At 39.5% G+C, this 25231-nt stretch overlaps 1 protein-coding gene across 2 annotated transcripts; it reads right to left on the bottom strand.

The window, feature by feature from the left end:
* Nucleotides 1-1176: 1176 nt before the first annotated feature.
* LOC110262023 (UDP-glucuronosyltransferase 2B31-like) lies at nucleotides 1177-23324 on the bottom strand. Of its 2 annotated transcripts, XM_084972417.1 has the most exons (6): nucleotides 22577-23324; nucleotides 21807-21955; nucleotides 7669-7800; nucleotides 5635-5722; nucleotides 4520-4739; nucleotides 1177-2353 (listed from the first exon to the last, which is right to left on the bottom strand). In XM_084972417.1, exons 1-6 carry the CDS (start codon nucleotides 23295-23297, stop codon nucleotides 2074-2076), a joined length of 1590 nt encoding a protein of 529 aa, XP_084828543.1. In that variant the 5' UTR covers nucleotides 23298-23324; the 3' UTR covers nucleotides 1177-2073. The 2 variants fall into 2 exon arrangements, with proteins under 2 accessions (XP_084828543.1, XP_084828544.1); XM_084972418.1 differs by lacking the exons at nucleotides 1177-2353; nucleotides 4520-4739; nucleotides 5635-5722; nucleotides 7669-7800 and adding an exon at nucleotides 18876-19015.
* Nucleotides 23325-25231: the final 1907 nt, after the last annotated feature.

Here is a 25231-nt window from a genome sequence, read left to right on the forward strand (position 1 = left end):
GACTCTGGTGTCCTTAAAACTGTCCTTCCTTGGACCTATTCCATCGCATGCCAGATTTCCAGTCAATTCGTGTTTTCTTAAGGAATCGATTGCTATCATGATATGAACATCTTAGCACTCCACAGCTTGGATTAATATGTTTATTCCAGTCGTTATTTCAAAATCACATAACTAATGCATAAAAACATTGTTGTGAGAGGGCCCATACTAAAGAAGTAATCAAATAAAAACAAATCTTTAGTATTGGAAATTCCAGTGTATTCTTTAAGATTATTTCCTCTGAGGTATACAAATCACATATATTTAAATTGATTTCCAAGTACTTGTTTTTGGTAACTGTGGAACCTGTTCTTCTTTACCGATTATTTAATGTGACGTGGAGAGCATTCAACTGTATTGCTCACATCTCTCCATTCTCTCCCATGGTGGTATGTAGCCCATGCCTGTGCTGTACGTTCATATACTGACGGCCATTGAAGTGCTAGGGGGAATCTTCAGAATATAACTGAGAACATGTGCAGTTCTTTCTACATGACACATTCCTAGATGTAGAATTACACTCTCAAATCACATGTTCACATTTTGTTGAAAAGTGTTTTTTCCACGTTATACTTTGAGAAAAATAGCCATGCCAGATTATTTGTTTGGCAAATCATCCGAAGGGAAATAATTTATTAGCTCAATTTCCATTGCCCAGAGCATGAGTGAGGTTTGTCACCTTTTATATGTCATTGGCCAATTCACATCTGTGAATTTCCTGTCCCTCTCCTTCATTTACTTTCATATGAGACTGATTTTTTTGTTTGAGATCTGTAGTAATCCTCGCTGGGTGAAGACTACCACATCTTTTTCTGTCACACGTGGTGCAGGATAGATTTGAGACAATTATTTAAGCCCGTATATGTGATTGAACAAATTTTATCTGCCGTGGCCTTGTATTGGTTCTATGTTTCTTTAAAAATGTGTCTGGGAGCTCCCGTCATGGCTCAGTGGTTAATGAACCCAGCTAGGATCCGTGAAGACATGGGATCGATCAGTCGCTGGCATTCTGGCATTGCTGTGAGCCATAGTGCAGGCTGGCAGCTGACCTCCAATTCGACCCCTAGCCCGGGATCGTCCATGTGCCAAGGGTGCAGCCCTAAAAATGGAAAAACCAAAAAAATCATTAATTCACTCTTTGTTCAACAAATACATTTTATTTCACAACATATCTGCAAGTAATTAACTGATATAGATCGACAGATCCAGGTACATTTGTAGAAAATGAAAAATAAGTCCCTTTGGAGTACAGGTTATTTAGTATGTTAATATGCAGTGGAGAACTTAAGTCAACTACCAGAGGCTGAATATGGGAGTGGAAGTCATCAGGTGAATATTTTTAAAGATAATAAGAAAATGAGAATTAGGGTATGAATTCAAAGATTTTCACACATAGATCTATTTTTTTTAATAGCAGTTCCTATATTTTGAATTCTCCAAAATTTCCCAGGGAAATACGTTAAAGTGGATGACGGTAACTGGCTTGCCAGGGTTTTAGACAGGAAGTGATGCTGAGGCTGGATGCAGAGGAAACACCAAGAAGTTTTAGGAGTCTCACAAAAAAATGAAAGGGTAATTCTTCTTACATAATTCCAATTATTGCACACATTCTCTGGCAAGTTAAAACTGTAAAATTCTTCTCCAAAATAAATTTAATTATTCTGAATATCGACAACATGTGGATACTCTGGGTGTACTTGTTATTGTTCTTATGTCTATGCACCCCATGTGAACCACAGTTAAATTCAATCATGTCTTTTGATATAACTATTGAATTAAAATAATAACCTTCAATGTATACCCATGTAATTCTATTTTGATGGATTTTTTCACTAGGTGTCCTCTTGGCATGACCTAGGTCTAACTCTGAAACAGGCAGAAAGTCCCTGGTGCATAAGTCTTGCCCTGAGATGTTAAATTATGAGAAGTCATTTTGTCACAGGAGGATGGGAACCTTGTCATACCTCCTTCCTGCTGGAATAAACGGAAGAGTTCTATCTACTGGGCCATACCCGCTTCTGGCCTCAGACACAGCTACTGCCTTTTTGCTTTCTTTCTTGCATTAGCCAACTTCCGGCAACAAAACAGACAACCCCTTGTGAGGGCAAATGCAGCCATTGCCACACAGGCCAGCAGGAACCCAATGACATCCAGAGAGTGGTACTGGTACCAGGTGAGGTCGTGGGCTGCTGGCCGCAGGTGCTTGGCTCCTTTGTGGCGCATGACAAACTCGATCCAGAAGACCGCCCGGTCCAGGGGCTTTACAGGCTGGTCATGTTGAATGGTTGATAACCACATCACATTTTCTTTGTAGCTGAAGGACAAAGAAGCAGAATCAATGTAGAGAATGAACTAGGAAGGGTAAATGTGACGTTTTCATGCCAATGGTAAAAAGGAGTGTCGCACAGTGGGGAAGAAAGACAGATTATTTTTCAGAGATGACTATAGAGACCTTAGCTTATGGGCTACAGTTTGTTACATGAGTAGGATTTCCACCTATGAAGAAAAGAGAGGAGAAGTAGTTGTAGTATAAGGAGTGGAAGAACTTAAGTTGCAACAGCAAAAAAAAAAAAAAAAAAAAAAAAAAAAAAAAAAAAGGAAAACAGAAAGAAAGGAAGTGCAGTAACTATGTGCTTTGAAAGTTCAAACTTTGATTTCCCCAGTAGGGCATTGTTAATAGACCCAGTGGACAAGTTTTAAAATACTGTCATAATCCAGGGATATGCATAAATCCATGATGGTGTTCAGAGGCCAGTCTAGGCAGGGTTGCTCAGGAGCTGGTGTTGACCTAGTATTAGGAAAGTAGTGGTTAAAAGGGTGGAAGTGGATTGCCTTGGTTTGAATCCTGACTCTGACGCTTACTTTGTTGCCTGCCTCTGTCTGTTCCTCAGTTTTTGAGTATCAGATGGAATGGTTAGGAATAGCCTCCTATCTGATTATTGGGAGGAACAATATATTGATTTGTAGAAGTGTTCCTAGCCCACAGTAGACTCTCAGTGAATGCTTGCTAGTATTGATATTGGTTTTCGTGGTAGCTAATTTAGAATAGAGTGTGCTCAACATTTGACTTATTTGGCATTGCAGTTACATTTGTTCCCACTCTGTTAAAGTCATTATGGATCAAAAGGCACGGAAGGAGGAGGCCTCGAGAGATAGGGCTCACAAACCGGAAATCCCAAGGTGCTATGGCATGGGAAAGGAGCAATAAGGATGGAGGTCAGTTCTGTCCTGTTCTGTGGAAACACAGAGGGAGCCCTGGGGCTCTGAGTGGAGGGTGGTAATCAGGAAGTGTTTGTAATACAGTGGAAAAGTCTGTAAGGAAGTAGTAAGGGAATGTGAGCTCAGGACTTAGTACGATATATAACATATTGTAACCAGTCAGTATAAACTAGGTAAAAATTATCTTCATTTTGGATACTACCTTCACACTCTTAAAAAAATCAAAATCTATAATGATACTAGAGATGTATTTTTACATAAAATCACCAAAATGATATATACGTAAAAAACAAGAAGAAGAAATATGTACTTCTTACGCTGCTCTCTTCGGATAATCGTTGTGCTAAAATTAAAATTTAACAACACTGCTTTAAAGCACAAATGTCCACAGTGTATTATTACCAATATATTCTCCAAATGTGTATTTTCCAAAATCATTGTGAAACACAGGAGATATTCATATTTATATATACACATACATGTATATGTCATTGTTACAATATTTATAGTATTCGAGAAATTAATATAAGTCATGAAATAATTTGGAAGCCGAATGACTTGCGTTTCTGAAAATTGGGCTTTTATGTAGTAATGTACCAATGTCTTGTCCAAATCAAATGCTTTTTTATTTTATAATTCTTCCAAATAAGACAAATGCAAGCCCAAGCAAAAGAACTAAGACTATAACTACATTGATAGGTAGTATCTGTCTTATTGTATTGGGGTACATTAGAAAGTTCTAGGTGTTACCTGTTCTCAGTAATGGGTTCAAAATGTTAGCATAGAAACTTTGGGAAGTGTTAATTGTAATGGCAATTTGAGATTGATTACGTCATGGTGGTTTACTAACAACAAACCATCTTGGAAGAGGTTTAAACATTAAATGAGTCCATGTGCCGAAAAAAAAGTCACAAGTCTGCAAATGACTGCCTTTATAATATACATGATTTCCCAGTTGAACCTGGTTCTAAATGCTTCTTCTTAATTCTTCTGCTCCTACCTCAGTGATTGTTCTCATGCGAATGATTAGTGCTTTCAAAATTTTCCCACCATCCTTACATCCTCTGACAAAAGTTCCCCCTAAAAGCAGGGGAAAAAAACCTTAATGTGACCCAGTAGGTTACTGATGACTGTTTCAAAGCATTGAGCAAAGCTTACTCCTCATTGTGTTTGTGTCAAGACTCATTGCTGACCCACTAGCCTTCATCTGGGAACCTCTCTAGAAACAGCATCAAGTAAAAAAAAAACAAACTATACTCACAAAGGGTTGTTAATGACTTGCTTCAAGGCATTGACCAGATCTGTTCTTGACATTGTGTCCAAGTCCAATCTTACAGCTGCTCCCTTGGCTGTCATGTGAGCGATGTTATCAGGCTGATCAGCAAACAGAGGAATGCCCACCATAGGGACCCCATGGTAGATGGCCTCAAAAATGCCATTGGCGCCACCATGAGTTATGAAAGCTTTGGTTTGGGGATGACCTAGGATTGAGTGAATTTCAGGAAAGGAATTAATTTTACGTCTTAAAACAAAATGATCCTGTGCACATTAGAAGGCACTGAAAGCAGCAGTGTCTTCTAGATAACAGATGATTATATACAGGAAATGGCATTTCAAGTGCTTTCAGAACTCAGAGCAAGAAACCCCTTGGTCTGCTGGAGAGGTCAGTGAAGACTTCATGAAAGCAGTGCTGTGTCACTTGCATTTCACAGATGAGTCCAAGATTGTCCTGTGAGCAGGACTTCCTTGAAAGAACCTCCTGGGTCAAAGAGAGCATGTGTGTAACCCAGGGGGGAGACAATGCCGGAAATACCCGCTCTCCAAGAAGTAGGAGGTCACTGAATCTGATGGGAAGGGCATCAGGGTAACAGGAAAAGCATAAAGGTAGTGGCACTGGAACCAGAGGAAAGAAAAGCTACACTGTATCATGAAATCTGGAATCAGCTCATGAAACAATTTTGGATTTTTTCCTGTAGAAAATGGAGAGTCCCTGGTAATGAAGGAGGGCTTGGTTTTCTGTGGCATTTCAAATACCTCTAGAGAGGGGGAAAGACTGCTGCAAGGAAAGAATTCAGCGAGAGAAAGACAATCCACAACGTTCTTTCTAATTTCACTGTGAGAAGCAGTTACAGTCAAAATAAATCTACTTCGATTCTGGCCATGAGAAATGTGACCTGCTTTAACAAAATGCCATCTCTATTGTAGTCGCTCCTCTTGTCCTCAGAGGCTGGAAATAAAAATAAAGGACCAAAGTTTTCTTTCTGAAAATTAGTTTCAATAATAAATGCTAGGAGAATGATAGATATTCCTGTAGAAGTATTAACATTCTGCTCAGCTGTTACTCATGTTTTCAGTATTTGTTCTCCCAAGTCTTACCAAGAAGGTCATTTTGGGGGATCCACTTATACAGCCGAGTATTGGGTCCTAAGGTATCAGGTTTCTTGCCTTCGTATTTCCACAGAACCTGTCAGGGTAAAGAAATCCTTGATTCCATGAATCAACTTCAGAGTTATAGCAGTAGAGTTCTATAGAGATTCAAAGACATCTAGTTAAATGCTCTCCATATGACAGCTAAGGAAATGAGGCCACACGCTCTTCAGTGACAGTAACTACGAATGCTCTGACCTCAGCTCACATTTACACAGTTATGATTATATTCAGTCAGGTATGGACTGTAATCGTGACCTCTCACACATGATGCCATAGGCAATTGAGATTCAATGACAATTCAAATATTTAAGAAAATGTTAGGTGCTCTAATTCTATTGAAAAAAAAAATAGTGTCAAATTACTAGTCACCTACACATTATTTTTTTTTTATTTCATACACAAGCTTTGATTTTCAAATTTGGTATTCACTTGTGTATTTCTTTTTGACTGCTCCTTATGTTCACTTATACCTTGAGTTATTTTAGGAGAGTTTTACACCTCGTAATTGACATGTATAGGGAAATGGAAGTCCTTAGGCTGTTAGGAGAAATAAATGTTTTTGCTTATTTATAATTTATTACTAATAAGTTAATTAGTACTGCTTAGGAAGCATAAGGAATTTTAGATTATAAATCGATAAGCACTAATTCCAAGAACAATGACAATTGGTAATTTCTGATATGAACCCAGAGTATTGCCATTATTAAAAAGTTTAGAAATTCATTAAATTTAGAGACGGGGAGTTTGTTGGTAGTTTGTAAGTAAAACTAAGTCTGTTGAAAAAGTTGCAGAACTATGATGCAAAAATGTATTCACTGGACTCTGAGCAGTTTAACAATGAAGCACAAGGCATTGACCGCGTTGGTCAAGATGTGGTTTCTATGCACAGTACCAAAAGAAGTTACTAATCTTGAAATTCCTATGCAATTTTCATAAATTGAATTATAATTTATTAGTGCTTAACCCCTATTTGCACTGTGAATAGAACATCCTTTAAGTTCCCAGCCAACAATTAGCGTACCTGGCTAGGAGAATACTAGGATATCAGATAGTAAACTGAAAAGGAATATCCAAATATCCAAAGACACCAAGTGTATATTACATGTTAGAAAATAGTTTTCTGCTCTATTTTATGGAGAAAGAGGCAGCTGCGCTTTTTCCATGCCCGTCTTCCTCATGCTTGACCCCTTGGTATAGTCCCTCCTCCTTCCTCAGTGAGGAGGGGTAATCTTCAAATAGGTTAGAAGCAGAGTTCATTAAGGGCCAGACTTTACAATGCACAGGGTTCACTTTAAAGGGCAACCCCCCATCTTCATCTTTTATCTTCCTGCTTCAGACATTGGCAGGACCCAGTCCAGTAGGGGAGGCTGATGTTTCTCTTTGTCTAAATCACTGTGACTATGGGGGTAGCTGGAAGCAGCCTGATGAACCCTGGCTACTCTTTCTCTGAACAGCACCTTGAAGAGTACACAGAATGGGTGTGTGTCAACATTTAGAGGAGTTCAGTAGGGTCCGGGATTATCTGACAAGTATGAACTGCATGTCATATTCCAGACTTTTGCCAATATTGCTTAACATTACTGTGCTATTACACTTACTGTTAAAATTTAACTCCTGAGAACATCTCTATGTGAACCATGTCCTCAGGAGTCCTTCTGGGTAAAGGAGCAAATGACTAGGCAAAATTTGGTATTTCTTTTCCTGTCCATGATATCATTATAATACCAAATTTCACAAGGTTGCTGTTAAATAACTTTTTTTGGGGGGGATTACAATGTTAAACCAAAATTACTGTCAGTCAAATATACTCTGTCTACAAATGCAGCAGCTGCCATGTATATTTTGCTTGTCCAATATATCTGAGATAAGGTGGACCTATCATGATGGTTTGCCTTTCTTGCAGGAAATGTCTAATCAGGTCTTTCACAGAATTTAACAGTCTCATAAAATAGTTGTCCACAATTGTATTCCTTCATCTACCTTTTGGGGAATCTGGGCAAAGGCTGATGCAATTGTATTGGCTCTTTCTTCTGTCATGTTACTGATCATTGACCCCAGAGTAAAGAGCACAATACCATGTTCTCCAGCACTCTGGACAAACTCTTCCATTTCCTGTAAGAGAAGAATTTGCTGCATCACAGAAGAGTCACAACATGGTCGAGATTATTGGAAGGATTGCTACAAACAACAAAAGAGAGAAAATCTGGTAGCATCAGAAATTATTAGCGTGATGGCTTTAAAAAAATAGTAAAATACACATAAAATTTACCATCTTGATCATTCCTAAGTGCATAGTTCAGTAGGTGCAAGTACATTCATATTATGCACCCAATCTTTAGAAGTTTTTCATTTGGCAACGCTGGAAATCTATTTCCATCGAAAACTCCATCATTCTCTTTTCCCAGGCCCTGGCAACCTTCTCCTTACTCTACTCTGTTCTACTCCGTATTTCTACAGAAATGCCTCACCTGGATACTTCCTTATAGTTGAATGGTACAGTATTGATATGTCTGTGACAGGCTTATTTCATTTAGTGTAAGGTTCACCCATGTTGTGTCAAGTGTCAGCAAATGGCAATGAAGATAGCACAGTCCAAAACACAGCAAAAGCAGTTCCAAGAGGGATTGTTTGGTGATAGAGTCCTATTTCAGAAAATAAGAAAACCCTATGGAACCACAAAAGACCCAGAATCGCCAAAGCAATCCTGAGAAACAAAAACCAAGCAGGAGGCATTCTCTCCCAGACTTCAGGAAATACTACAAAGCCACAGTCATCAAAACAGTGTGGTACTGGTATCAAAACAGACAGACAGACCAATGGAACAGAATAGAGAACCCAGAAATAATCCCTGACACCTATGGTCAATTAATCTTTGACAAGGGAGGCAAGAACATAAAATGGGAAAAAGAGAGTCTATTCAGCAAACATTGCTGGCAAACCTGGACAGCTCCATGCAAAGCAATGAAACTAGAACACACCCTCACACCATGCACAAAAATACACTCAAAATGGCTGAAAGACTTAAATATACGACAGGACACCATCAAACTCCTAGAAGAAAACATAGGCAAAACACTCTCTGACATCAACATCATGAGTATTTTCTCAGGTCAGTCTCCCAAAGCAATAGAAATTAGAGCAAAAATAAACCCATGGGACCTCATCAAACTGAAAAGCTTTTGCACAGCAAAGGAAACCCAAAAGAAAACAAAAAGACAACTTTCAGAATGGGAGAAAATACTTTCACATGATGCCACAGACAAGGGCTTAATCTCTAGAATATATAAGCAACTTATACAACCCAACAGCAAAAAAGCCAATCACCCAATGGAAAAATGGGCCAAAGACCTGAATAGACATTTCTCCAAGGAAGATATACAGATGGCCAGCAAACACGTGAAAAAATGCTCAACATCGCTGATTATAAGAGAAATGCAAATCAAAACTACCATGAGATACCACCTCACACCAGTCAGGATGGCCATCCTTAATAAGTCCACAAATAACAAGTGCTGGAGGGGCTGTGGAGAAAAGGGAACCCTCCTGCACTGTTGGTGGGAATGTAAGCTGGTACAGCCACTATGGAGAACAGTTTGGAGATACCTTAGAAATCTATACATAGAACTTCCATATGACCCTGCAATCCCACTCTTGGGCATCTATCCGGACAAAACTCTCCTTAAAAGAGACACATGCACCTGCATGTTCATTGCAGCACTATTCACAATAGCCAGGACATGGAAACAACCCAAATGTCCATCGACAGATGATTGGATTCGGAAGAGGTGGTATATATACACAATGGAATACTACTCGGCCATAAAACAGAATGACATAATGCCATTTGCAGCAACATGGATGGAACTAGAGAATCTCATCCTGAGTGAAATGAGCCAGAAAGACAAAGATAAATACCATATGATGTCACTTATAACTGGAATCTAATATCCAGCACAAATGAACATCTCCTCAGAAAAGAAAATCATGGACTTGGAGAAAAGACTTGTGGCTGCCTGATGGGTGAGGGAGGGAGTGGGAGAGATCGGGAGCTTGGGCTGATCAGACACAACTTAGAATAGATTTCCAAGGAGATCCTGCTGAGTAGCATTGAGAACTTTGTCTAGATACTCATGTTGCAACAGAACAAAGGGTGGGGAAAAAATGTAATTGGAATGTATACATGTAAGCATAACCTGACCCCCTTGCTGTACAGTGGGAAAAAAAAAGAAAATAAGAAAACCCCCAAATAAACAACCCTAACTTGACCTCTATGGCATCTGGGTAAGGAAGAACAAACAAAACTCAAGAGTTAGAGAGGAAAGAAAACATAGAGACCAGAGCAGAAATACATGAGATAGAGATGGGGAAAAGAAGAGAAAAGATCAATGAAGCAAAAGGCTGGCTTCTGAGACCAAAGACAAAACAATAAGATAAAATAAAAACGGTTTTCCCATCATGGGTTAATGAATCTGACTGGTATCTATTAGGATGCAAATCTGATCATTGGCCTTGCTCAGTGGGTTAAGGACCTGGCATTGCAGTGAGCAGTGGTGTAGGTTGCAGCTGCAACTCGGATCCCCCATTGCTGTGGCTGTGGTGTAGGCTGGCAGCTATAGCTCCAACCGGACCCCTCTTCTTGGAACCTCCATATGCCGCGGGTGCAGCCCTAAAAAGACAAAGACATGAAAAAAACCCTGGTTTTTGAAAAGAGAAACAAAATTGATTAGGCTTCAACTAGACTCATCAAGAAAAGATGGGAGCGTGCTCAAAGCAATAAACTTAGCAAAGAAAAAGGAGAAATTACAGCTGACACCACAGAAATGCAAGGATCATAACAGACTCCTACACCCACCTCTATTCCAACAACAGATGTAACCTAGAAGAAATGGACACTAAGATTTTTACTAGGGTAAAATCTTCTAAGACCGCATCAGGAAGAAACGGAAAACAGACAGAAATAAGTCAGTCACTAGTACCGAAATCAATTATATCATTTAAAACATCCAAAAAAACAAAAATCCAGGATCAAATGTCCTTGCAGGCAAATTCTATCAAACATTTAGAGAAGAGTTAACACCTCTATTTCTGAAATTCTTTCAAAGATTTGCTGAGGAACTTGCCTGTGCATTCTATGAAGCCACCCTCATCCTGATTCCAAAATCAGACCAAAACACCTCACCAAAAAAGCACCCCTCCAAAAAAATACAATAAAATAAAAAGACTACAGGCCAATATCATTGTTGGACATAGATGTAAAAATACTCAAGAAAATGTTACTATCTGGAATCCACCAGTACAATAACTGGATCATGCACCATGATCAAGTGGCTTTTATACCATGGATGCAAGGATTTTTTAATATACACAAGTCAGTCAATGTTATACACCACATCAACAAACAGAAGGCTAAAAACCATATGGTCATTCCAAAAGATGCTGAAAAAGATTTTGACAAAATTCAACCCCACTCATTTGTTGACCCTCCAGAAAGTGGGCAACGAGGGATCCTAACTCAGTATAATAAAGGCCATACACAACAAACCCACAGCCCACATCATTCTCAATGTTGAAATGCTGAAACTGCTTCTGCTAAGGTCAGGAAAAGGACATGGAGGTCCATTCTCACCAATTTTCTTCAACATAGTTTTGGCAGTCCTAGCTACAGCAACTGGAGAAGAAAAAGAAATAAAAGTAGCGAAGAACGGAAAAGACATATACCTATCACTGTTTGCAGATGACATGATACTATACATAGAACCTCCTAAAGATGCTACCAGAAAACTGCTAAAGATAATCAATAAATTTGGCAAAGGTGCAGGACTCAAAATTAATACGCAGAAATCTCATACACTAACTACAAAATATCAGAAAGGGAAATCTGAAAAACACAATCCCATTCACCATTGCCTCAAAGAGAAGAAAGTACCTAACCTACATAAAGGGGCAAAAGACCTGTACTGCAAAAACTGTAAGGCATTGATGAAGGAAACCGAAGATTACACAAACAGATGGAAACATATGCTATGTTCTTTGATTGGAAGAATCAATATTGTTAAAATTACTATACTACCCAAGGTCGTCTACATATTCAGGACAATCCCTATTAAAAAACCATTAGCATTTTCCCAGAAATGGATCAAAAAACTTGAAAATTTGTATGGAAACACAAAAGACCCCAAATAGCCAAAGCAATCTTGAGGAAAAAAACAAAGCTGGAGGCATCAGTCTCCCTCGCCTCTGACTACACTACAAAGCTACAGTCATCAGAAGAGTCTGGTTCTGGCACAAAAACAGAAATATATGTCAATGCAACATCATAGAAAGTCCAGAAATAAATCCATGCACTTGTGGTCAACTGATCTAAAGGAGGCAGGAATATACAATGGAGAAAAAAACAGTCTCTTCAATAAGTGGTGCTTACTGAACAGCTACATGCAGAAGAGTGAAATTAGACAGCTACATGCAGAAGAATGAAATTAGAACACACTCTAACACTACACACAAAAATAAACTCTAAAAGGATTAAAAATCTAAATGTAAGACCGGATACTCTAAAACCCTTCAAGGAAAACATAGGCAAAACACTATGACATAAACTGCAGCAATATTTTTTGGATCCACCTCTTAGAGTGATGACAACAAAAACGAAAATCGACAAATCATACCTCTATAAACTTAAATGCTTTTTCGCAGCAAAGGAATCCATGAATAAAATTAAAAGACAAGCTGCAGAATGGGAGGAAGTATTTGCAAAGCGAACAACAAGGGATTATTTTCTAAAATATACAAACAACTCATGCAGTTCAATATCAAAAAATAGTCAAAAAATGGGCAGAAAATCTAAACAGACGTGTCTCCAAAGAAGACATACAGATAGCCCTCAGACACGTGACAGGGTGTCCAGTGCGGCTAATAGCTAGAGGTATGCACTCAAAACTACAGCCAGGTAATCACCTAGTCAGAATGGCCGTCATCAAAAATCTCTATACAGCAAAGGCTGGAGAGTTTGTGGAGAAAAGGGACCCCCCCCTTACACTGTTGGTGGGAATGTAAGTGGGTGCAGCCTCTATGGAGAACAGTATGGAGGTTCCCTACAAAAATAATATAGGACTACCATATTATCTTGTGATCTGACTCCTGGGCATATATCCAGAGAAAATCATAATTTGAAAAGATAAATGTATCCCAACGGTCACTGCAGCAATATTTACAGTAGACAAAACATGGAAGTAACTTAAATGTCCGTCAGCAGAGGACTGGATGAAACAGATGTGGTACATGTATGCAGTGGACTCTGACTCAGCCATAAAAAGGAGTGAAATAATGCCATTTCCGGCAACATGGATGGACCCGGAAATTATCATGCTAAGTGAAGTAAGGAGGAGAAAATACGTCATATGCGATCACTGATAAGTGAACTCTAATGCAAGTGATACAAAAGCACGTACAAATCAGAAACAGAATCAAAGATTTGAAAACCAAACTTAAGGTTACCAGAGGTGAAACATAGGCAGATTAAATTAGGGGATGGGGATTGACATATACACACAATCAGATGTAAAAGAGCTAACTCGGCTCTACCGTATAGCGCACGGAAATCTACTGGATACTGTGTAATAACCAATATGAGAAAATAATCTGAAAAGAAATGAGTATGTGTACATGTAACAGGATGTGTAACTGATTTACTGTGCTGTATACCTGAACCTAACACAACTTTGTAAGTCAATTCGATTCCAATAAAATCAAATGTGAATTCCAAAAGAAAGAAAGAACGTTGCCAACTGTCAAAAAAATTGTGAATGTTGTGTTGTGTCAAAATTGACTTTTAAAGGCTGAGTAATATTTCTTTTTCTTTTTTTTTGTCTTATTTTTAGGGCCTCATCGGTGGCATATGGAAGTTCCCAGGATAGGGGTGGTATTGGAGCTATGGCTGCCAGCCTACAGCATAGCCACAGCAACCCAGGCTCCAAGCCGTGTCTGCCACTTACACCATAGCTCACCGCAATGCCAGATCTTTCACCCACTGAGCGAGACCAGGGGTTGAACCCACATCCTCATGGATACTAGTTGGGTTTATTACCGCTGAGCCACCATGGGAACTCCTAGGCTGAGTAATATTTCATTGATTGTAGATAATACATTGTGGTTTGTGCTTTACCTGTTGATTGACAGTTGGGTTGCCTCAACCTCTTGGATTTAATGACTAGTGCTTTCATGACCATGGTTTGCCAAATCTCTTTGGGATCCTACCTTCAACTTTTGTGAGTATGTACCCCAAAGAGGAATTGGTGAACTATCTATTAATTCTATTTTCAATTTTTCGAGGAAGCTCCATATTTTCTTTCTTTCTTACTTTTTTTTTTTTCCTCCAAGGCCTCTCTCCTGAGGTTCCTGGGAAGGAGATGTGGGATATGAAGTCAGTTTGTTGCATTACGGGTATTTGTGCAAATGTGTGTGTGGGTTGTGTGTGTAAGCAAGAAATGAAATCAAGCCAGTACACAGTAGTGAGGAAGAGATGCTATTCAACAATATTGTCCTCAGACTCTTCATCAATAATGTTAATAGTTAACACAGATTCTTGGAAGGCAGGCACATAGCAGGATTTAAGTTACCCTTAATTATTACTATAATTCTACTGAATCATTTGTTTATTCTAGACAGACTTTCTGGAGAATTATTTTAGACTAGTCATCAGTATTCCATTTCCCTGACCCTAAGAACGAAGAAATATTTGTGATTTGAACGACTTGATATCTATCCTTCTCTCAGCTCTATAGTCCTTATACCTTACTTTAAACTTTGTCACGATTTCCCAAATTCTCTCTCTCTTACTAATCACTGGATTGAGGAGTCTGGTGTTTGACTTTGGAAACGTTCCTGGGTCCTTTTTATCATCCAGAGATACACTGTGTGGTTAAATATTTGAATGACCATATTGCTGGGTTTGTTTACATATGACAGCTTTTGCCCTGAGATACATCGCATAACTGATGTCACAGTAGAACGTAGATGTGTAACGGGTTGTAAGGGACCCTTCATCACCATCTCACAGAGCCCCCCAGGGAATACCACCCCACAGGAGAGGTATACCAGGGTTTCCATAGCATAGTTTTGGTCACCTGTTGTGTGGTCACTTCAGAGTAAGTGAAGCTCCAGGTGAAGCCCTATTTGCCTGGAGTTGTTTCAGAATTAGTTTGTCCTGTGATTTCTTTGCATTTCCCAATATAAATGTTATATTTTATCCGCTAGAACAATATCCAATTGCGGAGTGAATGTACTCTATGTACAAAAAATGTGGACAGGCAGAATTTTCCTGGATATGTGTTCCAAAACCACACACCCATCTTTCTTCTTTTTTTCTCCTTTAAATTCATCATTCTGAAAATAACTACCCAACCCTTCCACCATAAAATGTATGGCTTCTCATCCTAATTGTTGTCACAAAAGTTCTTTTCAAAATGATGATTATTATTATTGTTACTATTATTATTTTGGCCGCATCTGCAGCATATAGAAGTGTCTGGGCTGGGGATAAAATCCAAGCCATAGCTGTGATCTGCGCCAAAGCTGTGCCAGTGCTGGATCCTTTAACCCCTGCCCACTGCACCACAGAGGCAACTCCTTCAAAATGATTTTTCGCAGAAAAGTAAAAGAGGATTTAAAAAAGAAACCTCAGTCTTGCAAATTATAATGTGTAGAGTTTTATTAAAAATATAATTTCACCCTGATGATATCAGGTTCATTATTAAGTTCACTGAAGTTTTCTCATGACTCCTCTTACCACTTCCAGGTAATATACACATACCCGTTTACCTCCAGCGGTCGTTAAAGTTACCTGCCTTCAGTATTTTGTCTCATTGGCTTGCTACCCAAGGCTGCTTCGTCTCTGCCATGGAAGATGCATCCCTATCGTATTATTGTAATACATCATTTCTTCAAAAATCGGTCACTGATGTGAACTGGTTATTCTCATTCTCTGACACCTTTATGAAAATATGGTGAGCTAATGGCCAAAAAGAAGGCAAAATATGAACAATTGTAAAAATGAACTAAGATTTACTCATACTCTCTGTGCAAGGATATCCTTAGTTTAAAATTCATATGCTTTTCTAAGGAGATGAAATATATGTGGCATCAAACATCATGCAGTTTAAGGTTTATAACGTATTGATTTGTTCATGTATACATTGTAATAGGATTGTCATGTTCATGACTGTTCGTACCTCATTCATGTCACATAATTATCATTTCTTTTTTTGTGGCTGGAATGATTAAAGTCTAGTCAGAGGAGGATTGATGATTATAACATAATATTGTTGTCCATATTCACTGTATGATAACTTAGCTCTCTAGGAATTATTTACTGTAGGATGCAAGTTTGCGCCCTTAAAAAATTCTTTCCTATTCTCCCATGCCTGAGCTTCTAGTAGCCACCATATCCCTCTCTGTTTTTACAGGTGTGACTTCTTTTAGATTCCACACATAAGGGATGCCATACAGGAGTTCCCATCGTGGCGCAGTGGGTAACAAATCTGACTCGAAACCATGAGGTTGCGTGTTCGATCCCTGGCCTTGCTCAGTGGGTTAAGGACCCGGTATTGCCGTGAGCTGTGGTGTAGGTCACAGACACGGCTCAGATCTGTGTTGCTGTGGGTCTAGCGTAGGCCAGTGGCTACAGCTCCGATTTGACCCCTAGCCTGGGAACCTCCATATGCCATGGGAGCAGCCCTAGAAATGGCAAAAAGACAAAAACAAAAACAAAAACGGATACCATACACTGTTAGTCTTTGTGCAAAAACATAAAATTTACAAGCATTAGCTAGACTAACCATGAAAAAATAAAGAATCAAATGGGTTAAATTAGAAATGAAAGAGGAGGCATAACTTATACTACAGAACTATTCAGGGCCACAAGACACTGTCGTGTAGGAGTATGTGCCAACAAATTACGTAATCAAGAAGAATGGATATGTTTCTAGAAACACACACTCTATCAAGGCTGAATCATGAAGAACTAGAAAATCCTAGCAGTCATAATTTGTAAAGATATTAAACCAGTAATTAAAGATCTCCAAATACAGAAAACCCCAGAACCAGATGGCTTCATTGACGAAACATTTAAAGAACAACTGATGTCCGTCCTTCAGAAAATTAGCAAGGAGAGAGGAAATATTTCTGAACTTATTTCACAAGGCCAATAGTACCTCGATAAGCTATAGATAAAGACATTACAAATAAAGAGGCCTACAAGCCACTATCCAGGATGAATACAGAGGCAAAAACTCTCATCCAAATATTAGCCAGCCAAAATTCCTGACCATAGGAAAAGGATTGTATACCATGACCAAGTGGGATTTATCCCTAGGATTCAAGGATGGTTCAACATGCCCAAATCATTGCAGATAGGACCTTGCATTAATAGGAAGAAACCGAAAATAACTTGATCATCTCGATAGATGCAAAATAACATTTGACAAGAGACAGTATCCTTTCCTGATAAAAACTCTCAACTTATAGGGTAGAGAAGGAACATACCTCAACATAATAAAACCCATACATGACAAACCCAAAGCTAACATGATGCTCAACAGTGACCAATCGAAAGGTTTTTTTTTCTTCTGCGATTAGGAAAATGGCAAGGGCGCTCGCTCGCACACTAATTTGACATAGTATTCCAAGTCCTAACAGCACAACGTGGCAAGGCAACGTGGTAAAAAGTATCCAAATCAGAAAGGAAAGAGTAAAATTCTCAGTTTTTTTTACAGATGGCATGAATTTTTGTATTGGAAATTCCAGAGACTCAACCCAAATCCTAAGCTAACCAACAAATCCAGTAGAGCTGCCAGCTATAATATCAACACACAGAAATCAGTTGCATTTTCCTACACTAGAAATGAAACATCTGAAGAAATAGCCCATTGATAACAGCATCAAAAACAAAAATGTAAGTAGAGACGTATTTAACCAATGAAGCGAAAGGTCTGAACCTTGATAACTCCGAGACTTTGTCGAAAGAAATAAAAGACATAAATGGAGAGGCATCGTGTGTTCATGGATCAGAGAGTAAATGCTGCTGAACTGGCCTCACACCTTCCAGTTTCAAATTGTACTGCAAGGATACAGTGTTTAAAACAATACAGAACTGGCCTAAAAATAGACAAACAGACCAGTGCAACAGAACACAGGGTCACGGGATTAAAATTGTGAGTTTATAGTCAACCACTATTCAACAAGGGAGGCAAGAACACCCAATGGGGAGAGGTTAGTCTGTCTCTTCTTCTCTGAGAAAACTGAATAAACACATGCAAAAAAAGTGTAATGCCGCCTCTATCTTACATGTCTCTTAAAAATTAGCTTAAAATGGACCAAAGACATATACAGATTAGACCAGATACTGTAACTCTCCTAAAAGAAAACATAGGGAGAAATCTCTTTGACATTGGTCTTGAAAATGATTATTTTGGATATGACACCAAAACTATGACAAAAGAAAAAAGTCAACAAGTGGAACTGTATCAAACTTAAAATCTCCTGCATGGCAAAAAAAAAAAAAAAAAAAAAAAAAGGAGTCAACAAGTTGAAAACAAAGTACAGAATGGGAGAAACATTTTCAAATTGCATATGGAATGAGGGATTAAACCCCAAAATATATAGAGAGCTCATTCAACCCATCAACAAAATTCATTCCATAGAAAAGAGTAAATGAACAAAACTGACATTTGTCCAGAGAAAACATCCAAATGGCTAACAAGTTTGTGAAAAGATGCTTGACATTACTAAGCATCAGGGAGAGGCAAATCAAAACTGCAATATCACCTCGCACCTGTTGGAAGTCTACCACTAAGAAGAGAAAACCGTTGGTAGAATGTGGAGAAAAGTGAATGCTTGTACATCATCACTTAGAAGGTAAATGGACTCTGCCTCCATGGAAAACAAAATGAACATTTCTACAAAAAATAAAAAATAGATCTGCTATGTGACCATCTATTCCACTTCTGGGTATGAACCTAAAGAAAATAAAAACAGGATAGTGAAAAGCTGTTTGTGCTCCCATGTTTATTACAGCATGATTCCTAATAGCCAAGGGAAATAACCTAAAGGCCCATCAACTGATGAATGCATAAGAAGATTTAAACACACACACCCACACCCACCCACCCACCCACCCCCACACACATCCACACCCACACTCAAAAAAACACACTGGATGTTACTCCTCCATGAGAAAGAAAGAAATCCTGTCATGTTCAACCACATGGATGGACCTTGAGGACATTCTTCTGGAAATTGTGCTTCCATTTGAATCGTTCTTCTACTCCCACACCTAAATATACATCGTGACATATAGTTTTAAAATTGTAATTCTAACTGATATTCTTTTGTTACCTGCAAGACAACTGTGATCTCGTTATATCTGTTATTTTCCAGCTAAACCGCATACCTGATTTAGCATAAATAGGTATTTGATAAAATGATTATAATGATGTGATGTACACACTATAATTTACTTAAACATTGCTTAATTTTGGATATGTAGATTACTTCCGGGGTGACTTTTATGAATTACTGTCCAAAATAGCGTGTTTGCACATCTCAATTATTTTCCTGTATAGTTTCATAGGCGTACACTGTGAAGTCAAAGGCTGTAAGCATTTTTATGATTCTTGATGAATTCTGCCAAACATCTTAATACTTTAAGAAGTATAGAAATTTTCTGAGAGAACATAATAACTAATGGAAAGGTTAGTAGTTCGAAGGAATTGCTTCTTTACGTAATGAAGTCTTTCCAGTCATTGACTCAGATTCAAATCTTGTGTTGCATCTTAGTAATAGCAGCTACTATTACTAATTGTTACAATTATACTGTTAGTCATCTTTCACTCTGTCCTTCTTCCTCTCCTCCTAACTTCCCCTCCTACCCACAGTATCACTTTCCTGAAATGAGAATGGTGAGCTCTTTCCAAAAATAGGGCTAGATAGCACAGAAATTTCACTAATGTTCTCTCAGCCTCTGGATATTGTAAGAGCTACCATAGAGAATCCAAACAATTTGCAGTCAAAAGAGATACTGAGTTTTCTCCTTGAAAGAAACATCAGTTTCATTTTTCCATCAATAAGGAGTGGACAAAAGGCTCTCCTAAGGGGTCACTCCCAAGTGTTGGCTAAAGAGTATTTGCTTCCTATTTATGTCTAAACTACACAGAAAACCGATCGTGTCAACTTAGAACAGACTAGATTCTTGCTTACCTTCATGAGGACTAGCACCCTAGAAACTTGGGTGATTTTTGAGAAATTTTGGGATTTTTTAACCTATGGGCAGTTTCCAGATTCAAGAGGTATAAATTATTTTCTCTTTAATATATGTTCAGAATTTATGGTTTCAATATGTGCAGTGTATGTTTTCTCTGTGTTCACACCGTCAGGCCGCTATGAACTTGGGGCCTACGTTCCTTAGGGTGCTTTAGAGGTTTGCTATAGGATTGGTGTAGGCAGAAAACACCTGGCCTAATAGACTAAGCTATGTCTTTTATGCTGTATGATGTGAACCCTGGAATTTCAAATGAGGCACGGTTTAAATGCTGATGTGCAAGTGGGGAAAGGTTGGATTTGGCCTCAGAAGTTGTTAAGACTTACATTTCTATCGTTGAAGAATGGTATTTTTTTAGCTAGGGCACTGGTGAAGGGCCTCATCCTCCAAAATAATTAAGAAACTTTTAGAATCTTTTAGAATTTTAGAATTTAGAATTTAAAATTAGGAGTATTAGAATCTTCTCAACTAATTACTAACCTTAAAAGCTTCTTAGCATTAAAACTTTTAAAAATTAAATGTATTAGATTATATTTTATTAACTATAATTTTTATTCCAAATTAACATTTATTAGTTTTGTTGAATTGTTTCTATAAAGTTCCTTTTTTAATTAAAAAAACTTGAAAAATTTGCTCCCCATGGGCTCTAATCACCAGAACGTTGCTGGAGAATATACTTTTGAGGTTCCAGAAAACCCGTTCTGATTAAATTAAGAATTAGGTCCAGGTGGCTGGCATAGATTGGGTTATGGAAAGTTTGCAATACAAAAAAAATAACAGTAAAGGCAGTAGTTGTTATTTCCTCTGGATCACTGAGCATATGCCGGAGACATTTTGGCTGTTTCATGCGTACTAACCAATTTCCCCCCAGGAACAACAATATGAAGTAACTCCTATTATGATAAAATTGAGTGTGGTTATATCTCTGTAAACATTGCAGTCTAGTAGTCAGTCATTATTGCCTCTATCTCCCAACAGCCTGTTAAAAGGTACGCCTTTCCTTCTGGCCCCTTTACATTCCAATTCAGGGCCTACATCCTACATTTTTAAAAACATCTGATCATTTCTCTCCCTTTCTTTACCTTTTTAAATTTCCGCCTAACTCCTTTACTAGATGCCTCAAACTTCTTATAATTATGTTTTCAACTTACCTATCCAGCATCATCTGCCTCCTTGCTCAGCCTCTTCCTGTTTAGATTAACCTTAGACCTCTTGGGAATTGTCATTAACATTCTGCTTGCTTTTAGTCTGTGGCTTCCCCACCCCTGCCCTATCACTTCTTATTCCTGCACATCCCTCCGATCTCCCCTTAATTATCAGTGCCTCAGAGGTACTTGCTCTGATTCCTGCGGGATGCTTCCTTGGCGGTGTGGTGTTTCTTACCGTGACACATTTCACTTGATGTTTATGACTTGCTTGCATTCTGTCTTTCCAGGTAGAGTGCCAGGTGGTAGAAAATGTATCTACACTCTTTCTCTGCCTTTCAGCACCTACTCCTGGTATATGCTAGTCATTTTATGTTTATTCTTATAATGAATGTCTGATGCCTTATTATATGTTAAAAAACGAGGATGGTAATAACTGATATATTCTCAAAGTCTCCCAGAGATCCCTTTATTTCGTAAAGGTACTGAAATTCAGCGAGTTGAGGTGGTATAGAAAGGAATATGTGAGGTACTAATTAGCAGGTCATTCTATCCGGCTTGCCACATCTCTCACTGTAATCAAACATTCGAACTAAAGAGTGGAGGATTATTCCTACTGAAAATGTAAAGTAGAAAAAGCACAACAAACCAAATTAGGTTACCTTAGGTAGGGGTTTGGCAGGTTTGCAATGGAAGCCTCCAATAAATTCAAAATTTGGTAGCAGTGGGCGAGGAAATTCAAAATCCCAATAGTTTCGAATGAGCCACATGTCAGCTTTCCCCATTGTCTCAAATAATGTAGTGGGCCTTCCTGAAAGAAAAGAAAAACAACAACGACAAAAGTTAGATGAAATGAGAATATATTCAGGTACATACATTAGGTAAGTTTTGGAAAGGAGCTTGGAATGATGTAGCCAGAGATGTTTGCAAATGTCTGTTCTTGATAAAGCAGTTATGTATCTTTGTGTAATGTATATCAGCTCATCTCATATAATGCAGAAATGGAGCTACATCAGTAGAAACAATCTCTAAATACTCCCCAGATTTTTGTGTTACACACACCTGTGTGAGTCCTCAGTCTACCTGTCATCATTTATTATGACATTCTATGAGGCTTAGAGTGACCTTTTTAGTGAACGTAGAACTTTAGTAATGTGTTTATAATTGCTTGGAGAAGTCCTAAGTGTTTTAATATGTGGCTTACGAGTTTGGGGAATGTTCTGAACTAGTAATACTTCACAGGGTTTATCTTACCCAATGATTTAATGTTTCCAAAGTGTTTACAAGATTGATGGATCATTTTATATTTTCATTTTTCATCGCTTCACTTATAAGAGACAAATTCCTGGGGTTTAATATTTACATAAACGCAGCCACCAATGCATTAGGAAACTTAGGTCTTCATGTTAAACCAACTAAAATCATGACCTACCTAGTGCTTCACTGTAAAATTGATTCCACTTCTTCTCATTAAATGTCTGGAACCAGAAGTCCAAAAAAACTACATATAACATATTTTTAACCCTCTCCGTGAATGTCATGTGATCACTAAGTTCTGACATAACAACAGGTACATAGGACGGTGGGAATGGAAGCTTTCCACTGAATTTTTCAATTGAATAACCAGGAGAGAAGCGGAGGCTGTACACCAGCGGTATGTTGAGTATCTCAGCCACCAGCTCAGCACAGGGTAAGATGGGATCTGCAAGGATGACATCAAACCTTGATTCTTGTAGTTTTGTCATAAGTTTCTTGTTCAAGACAGCATCTTTACAGATCTTCAGTGAAACATCAGAAAGTCCTGAAAATATATTTTGCACTGTTGCAATATGTATCCAAAATGAATGTTTTGCCCCCTGTATCCATTCAGTGAGAAGCTGCTGGAAGAAATTCTCATAATCCTCTTGACTTACAGATGCAGGGAAACTCTCAAATTTGATAGTAGGTGATTTGTTGGGATCAACAAGAATGGCAGCTGATGATTTTAGAACAGTCACCTCATGACCCCTGGTGACAAGTTCCTCCAGAATTATCTTCATATTAATCCAGTGACTATATTCCATTGGCCACACCAGCACCTTTCCACACCTGCCAGAGCTAAAGTAGCAAGTCAGCTGTAGCAGCAGCAGAAGTGAGAGCCATTTCAGTGACATCTTGTCCACTATTACTTTTAAGAAATTATGTATCTTTTGCTTTTGCTCATGTTTATACCCGAGGAGCCACCAATCATGGAGTTGTTTAAAGTGTAACACCCACACCTGCAGTAAATAATTTATAAGAATTGGCAGCAGCTATGGCAAGCAACTGAACGGACAAAGTGTAGACCATTTCATGCTTGGGCAATGTGTTTACCTTTGTTTTGTTTGTGCTTTACCCCTTGACACGCCAATGACCTTGCACATGCAAACCAACTATATTGTGCAAGGGATAAGTCTTTCGTAAAATCAATAGAAATTGAGGGGCTCGCTTGTCTGCATTCTTCCTGACAGGTAATGAGAGAAAAGATGCTATGAGTCGGTGGAGTGTTGTGAGGGCCAACACGTGTATCCCCCACAGAAACAACAAAGACAATAAACGAGCCACTACGAACCAATGTGATTTACTTTGGGAAAGCTCTGGGCTACAATGCAGAAGCAGCAGGTGCTTGGTTCCCAGGGGAATGGAGACAGATCCCCACCCCCCAAATGTGGCTTTCACCTTGGAGCCCTGCTGCGGACATGGGTACTGCCAGCACAAAATCTACACCCGCTCCCAGAATGTGGATGCTCCAGTTGGGCATCAGGAAACACTGGCCTGCGGAAAACCACTGCCTGCATAGATTAACCACCTACAAGGATTGACTGCCCTCTGTCATGAGACTCAACCCCCTACCCCTCCTTTGACCTTCCCCTCCTCCTTCTTTGCTGTTCCTGCCACAAGTTCCCTCCATGACCTCCAACCACTGATTCCCACCACAGATGTTTTTAAGCCTAGCACCTCCTCACAGTCAGAGCTGGTGCCGTCTTGAGCTCAGCCCGTCCCCCTCTGAGGCCTTAATAAATCTCTCCCGCTTTCCCAACTTGGCCTTGCACGTTCTACCCTCGGCAAACCTAACAGCGGGTACCCTACAGAGTTTAGAAACAAAGGATGGCCATGTAGAGAAGCTTAGGAAAGTTGGGATCTCCATCACGCCCTCCTCCAGTTCAGAGCAGCTTAGAAGCAGCAGGGCTCCTTTCAGAGGAATTTCGCTTTAGGAAGAAAGGAGACTAGGAGAAGGTCCATAAGGCTTAATACTGCTGTAGACACTTTCAGCCTTTGCTGCTGAGGGCTTCCCCAGCCTTCCCCAGCACTGAGTCCAGTTGCCAGAGCTGCCCAGGGTCCTTGCAGCCATGTCCTTTCTGAGGCAGGAGCTGTCCCTGTGGTGACCTGACCTTGAGGCCCCATCAGCCCTCTGCCTTGCTTTTCCTGGTTGAGTTGCCACAGTGCCGTGCCATTGATGGCCCTAGAGCCACTCCTGTCTAGTCTCCTCCCAGGATCTAGGTCAGTGCTTTGTCCTGCCGTGGCCGGGGCTGTGCTGCTGTTGCTTTGCACTCACGCTGTGTTTTTCATTGTGGCTTGGGCTGGCCATTACCTAGCTGAGGTGTCGCTGCTCTGCACTGTATCTGTGGGTCCTAAGTCATGGCCCCAACCTGTCATTCCTTGGGCTAAGGGGCTGCTACTCTGCACTTTACCCTGGGTCCTAAGTCAGTCCTGTGACCTGCCAATACTACTGCCACACCACTGCTGCTCCAAATCCCACCCCATGAGTCCTGACAGGTGGCTTTAACAGGCCATCAGAGGGAACATGCTGCTGCTGCTGCTGCTGCTGCTGCTGCTGCTGCTGCTGCTGCTGCTGCTGCTGCTGCTCTGTGCCTTCTCCTGAGGGCAGAATTGGAATGTTGACCCACCCTCCTGAGGCAGTGCTGCTAGAGGACCCTGCCCTCCTGGGCTTAAGCCGTAGTTGGATCCTCTCATCTCAGGGCCTGTACCAGCCCCCCTCCCCAGAATTATATTCACTCTATGCCGCACACCTAGCAAGACAACTGTATACATGTTTTACCTGCTTGCT

This window comes from Sus scrofa, chromosome 8 (assembly GCF_054392235.1).
Source record: "Sus scrofa isolate SSC_HxYL_T2T_F1_AM1 chromosome 8, Sscrofa_HxYL_maternal_Yorkshire_Landrace_v2.0, whole genome shotgun sequence".
In the NCBI taxonomy this organism is placed as follows: Eukaryota; Metazoa; Chordata; class Mammalia; order Artiodactyla; family Suidae; genus Sus; species Sus scrofa.

Excerpts from the sequence above, each read along its gene's own strand:
- LOC110262023 (XM_084972417.1), bottom strand. The coding sequence starts at position 23,297 with ATGTCACTGAAATGGCTCTCACTTCTGCTGCTGCTACAGCTGACTTGC. Across the intron at positions 7,801-21,806 it reads CTGCCAAACCCCTACCTAAG|GAAATGGAAGAGTTTGTCCA; the intron begins GTAACCTAATTT and ends CTTCTCTTACAG. Across the intron at positions 4,740-5,634 it reads CCCCCAAAATGACCTTCTTG|GTCATCCCCAAACCAAAGCT; the intron begins GTAAGACTTGGG and ends ACTCAATCCTAG.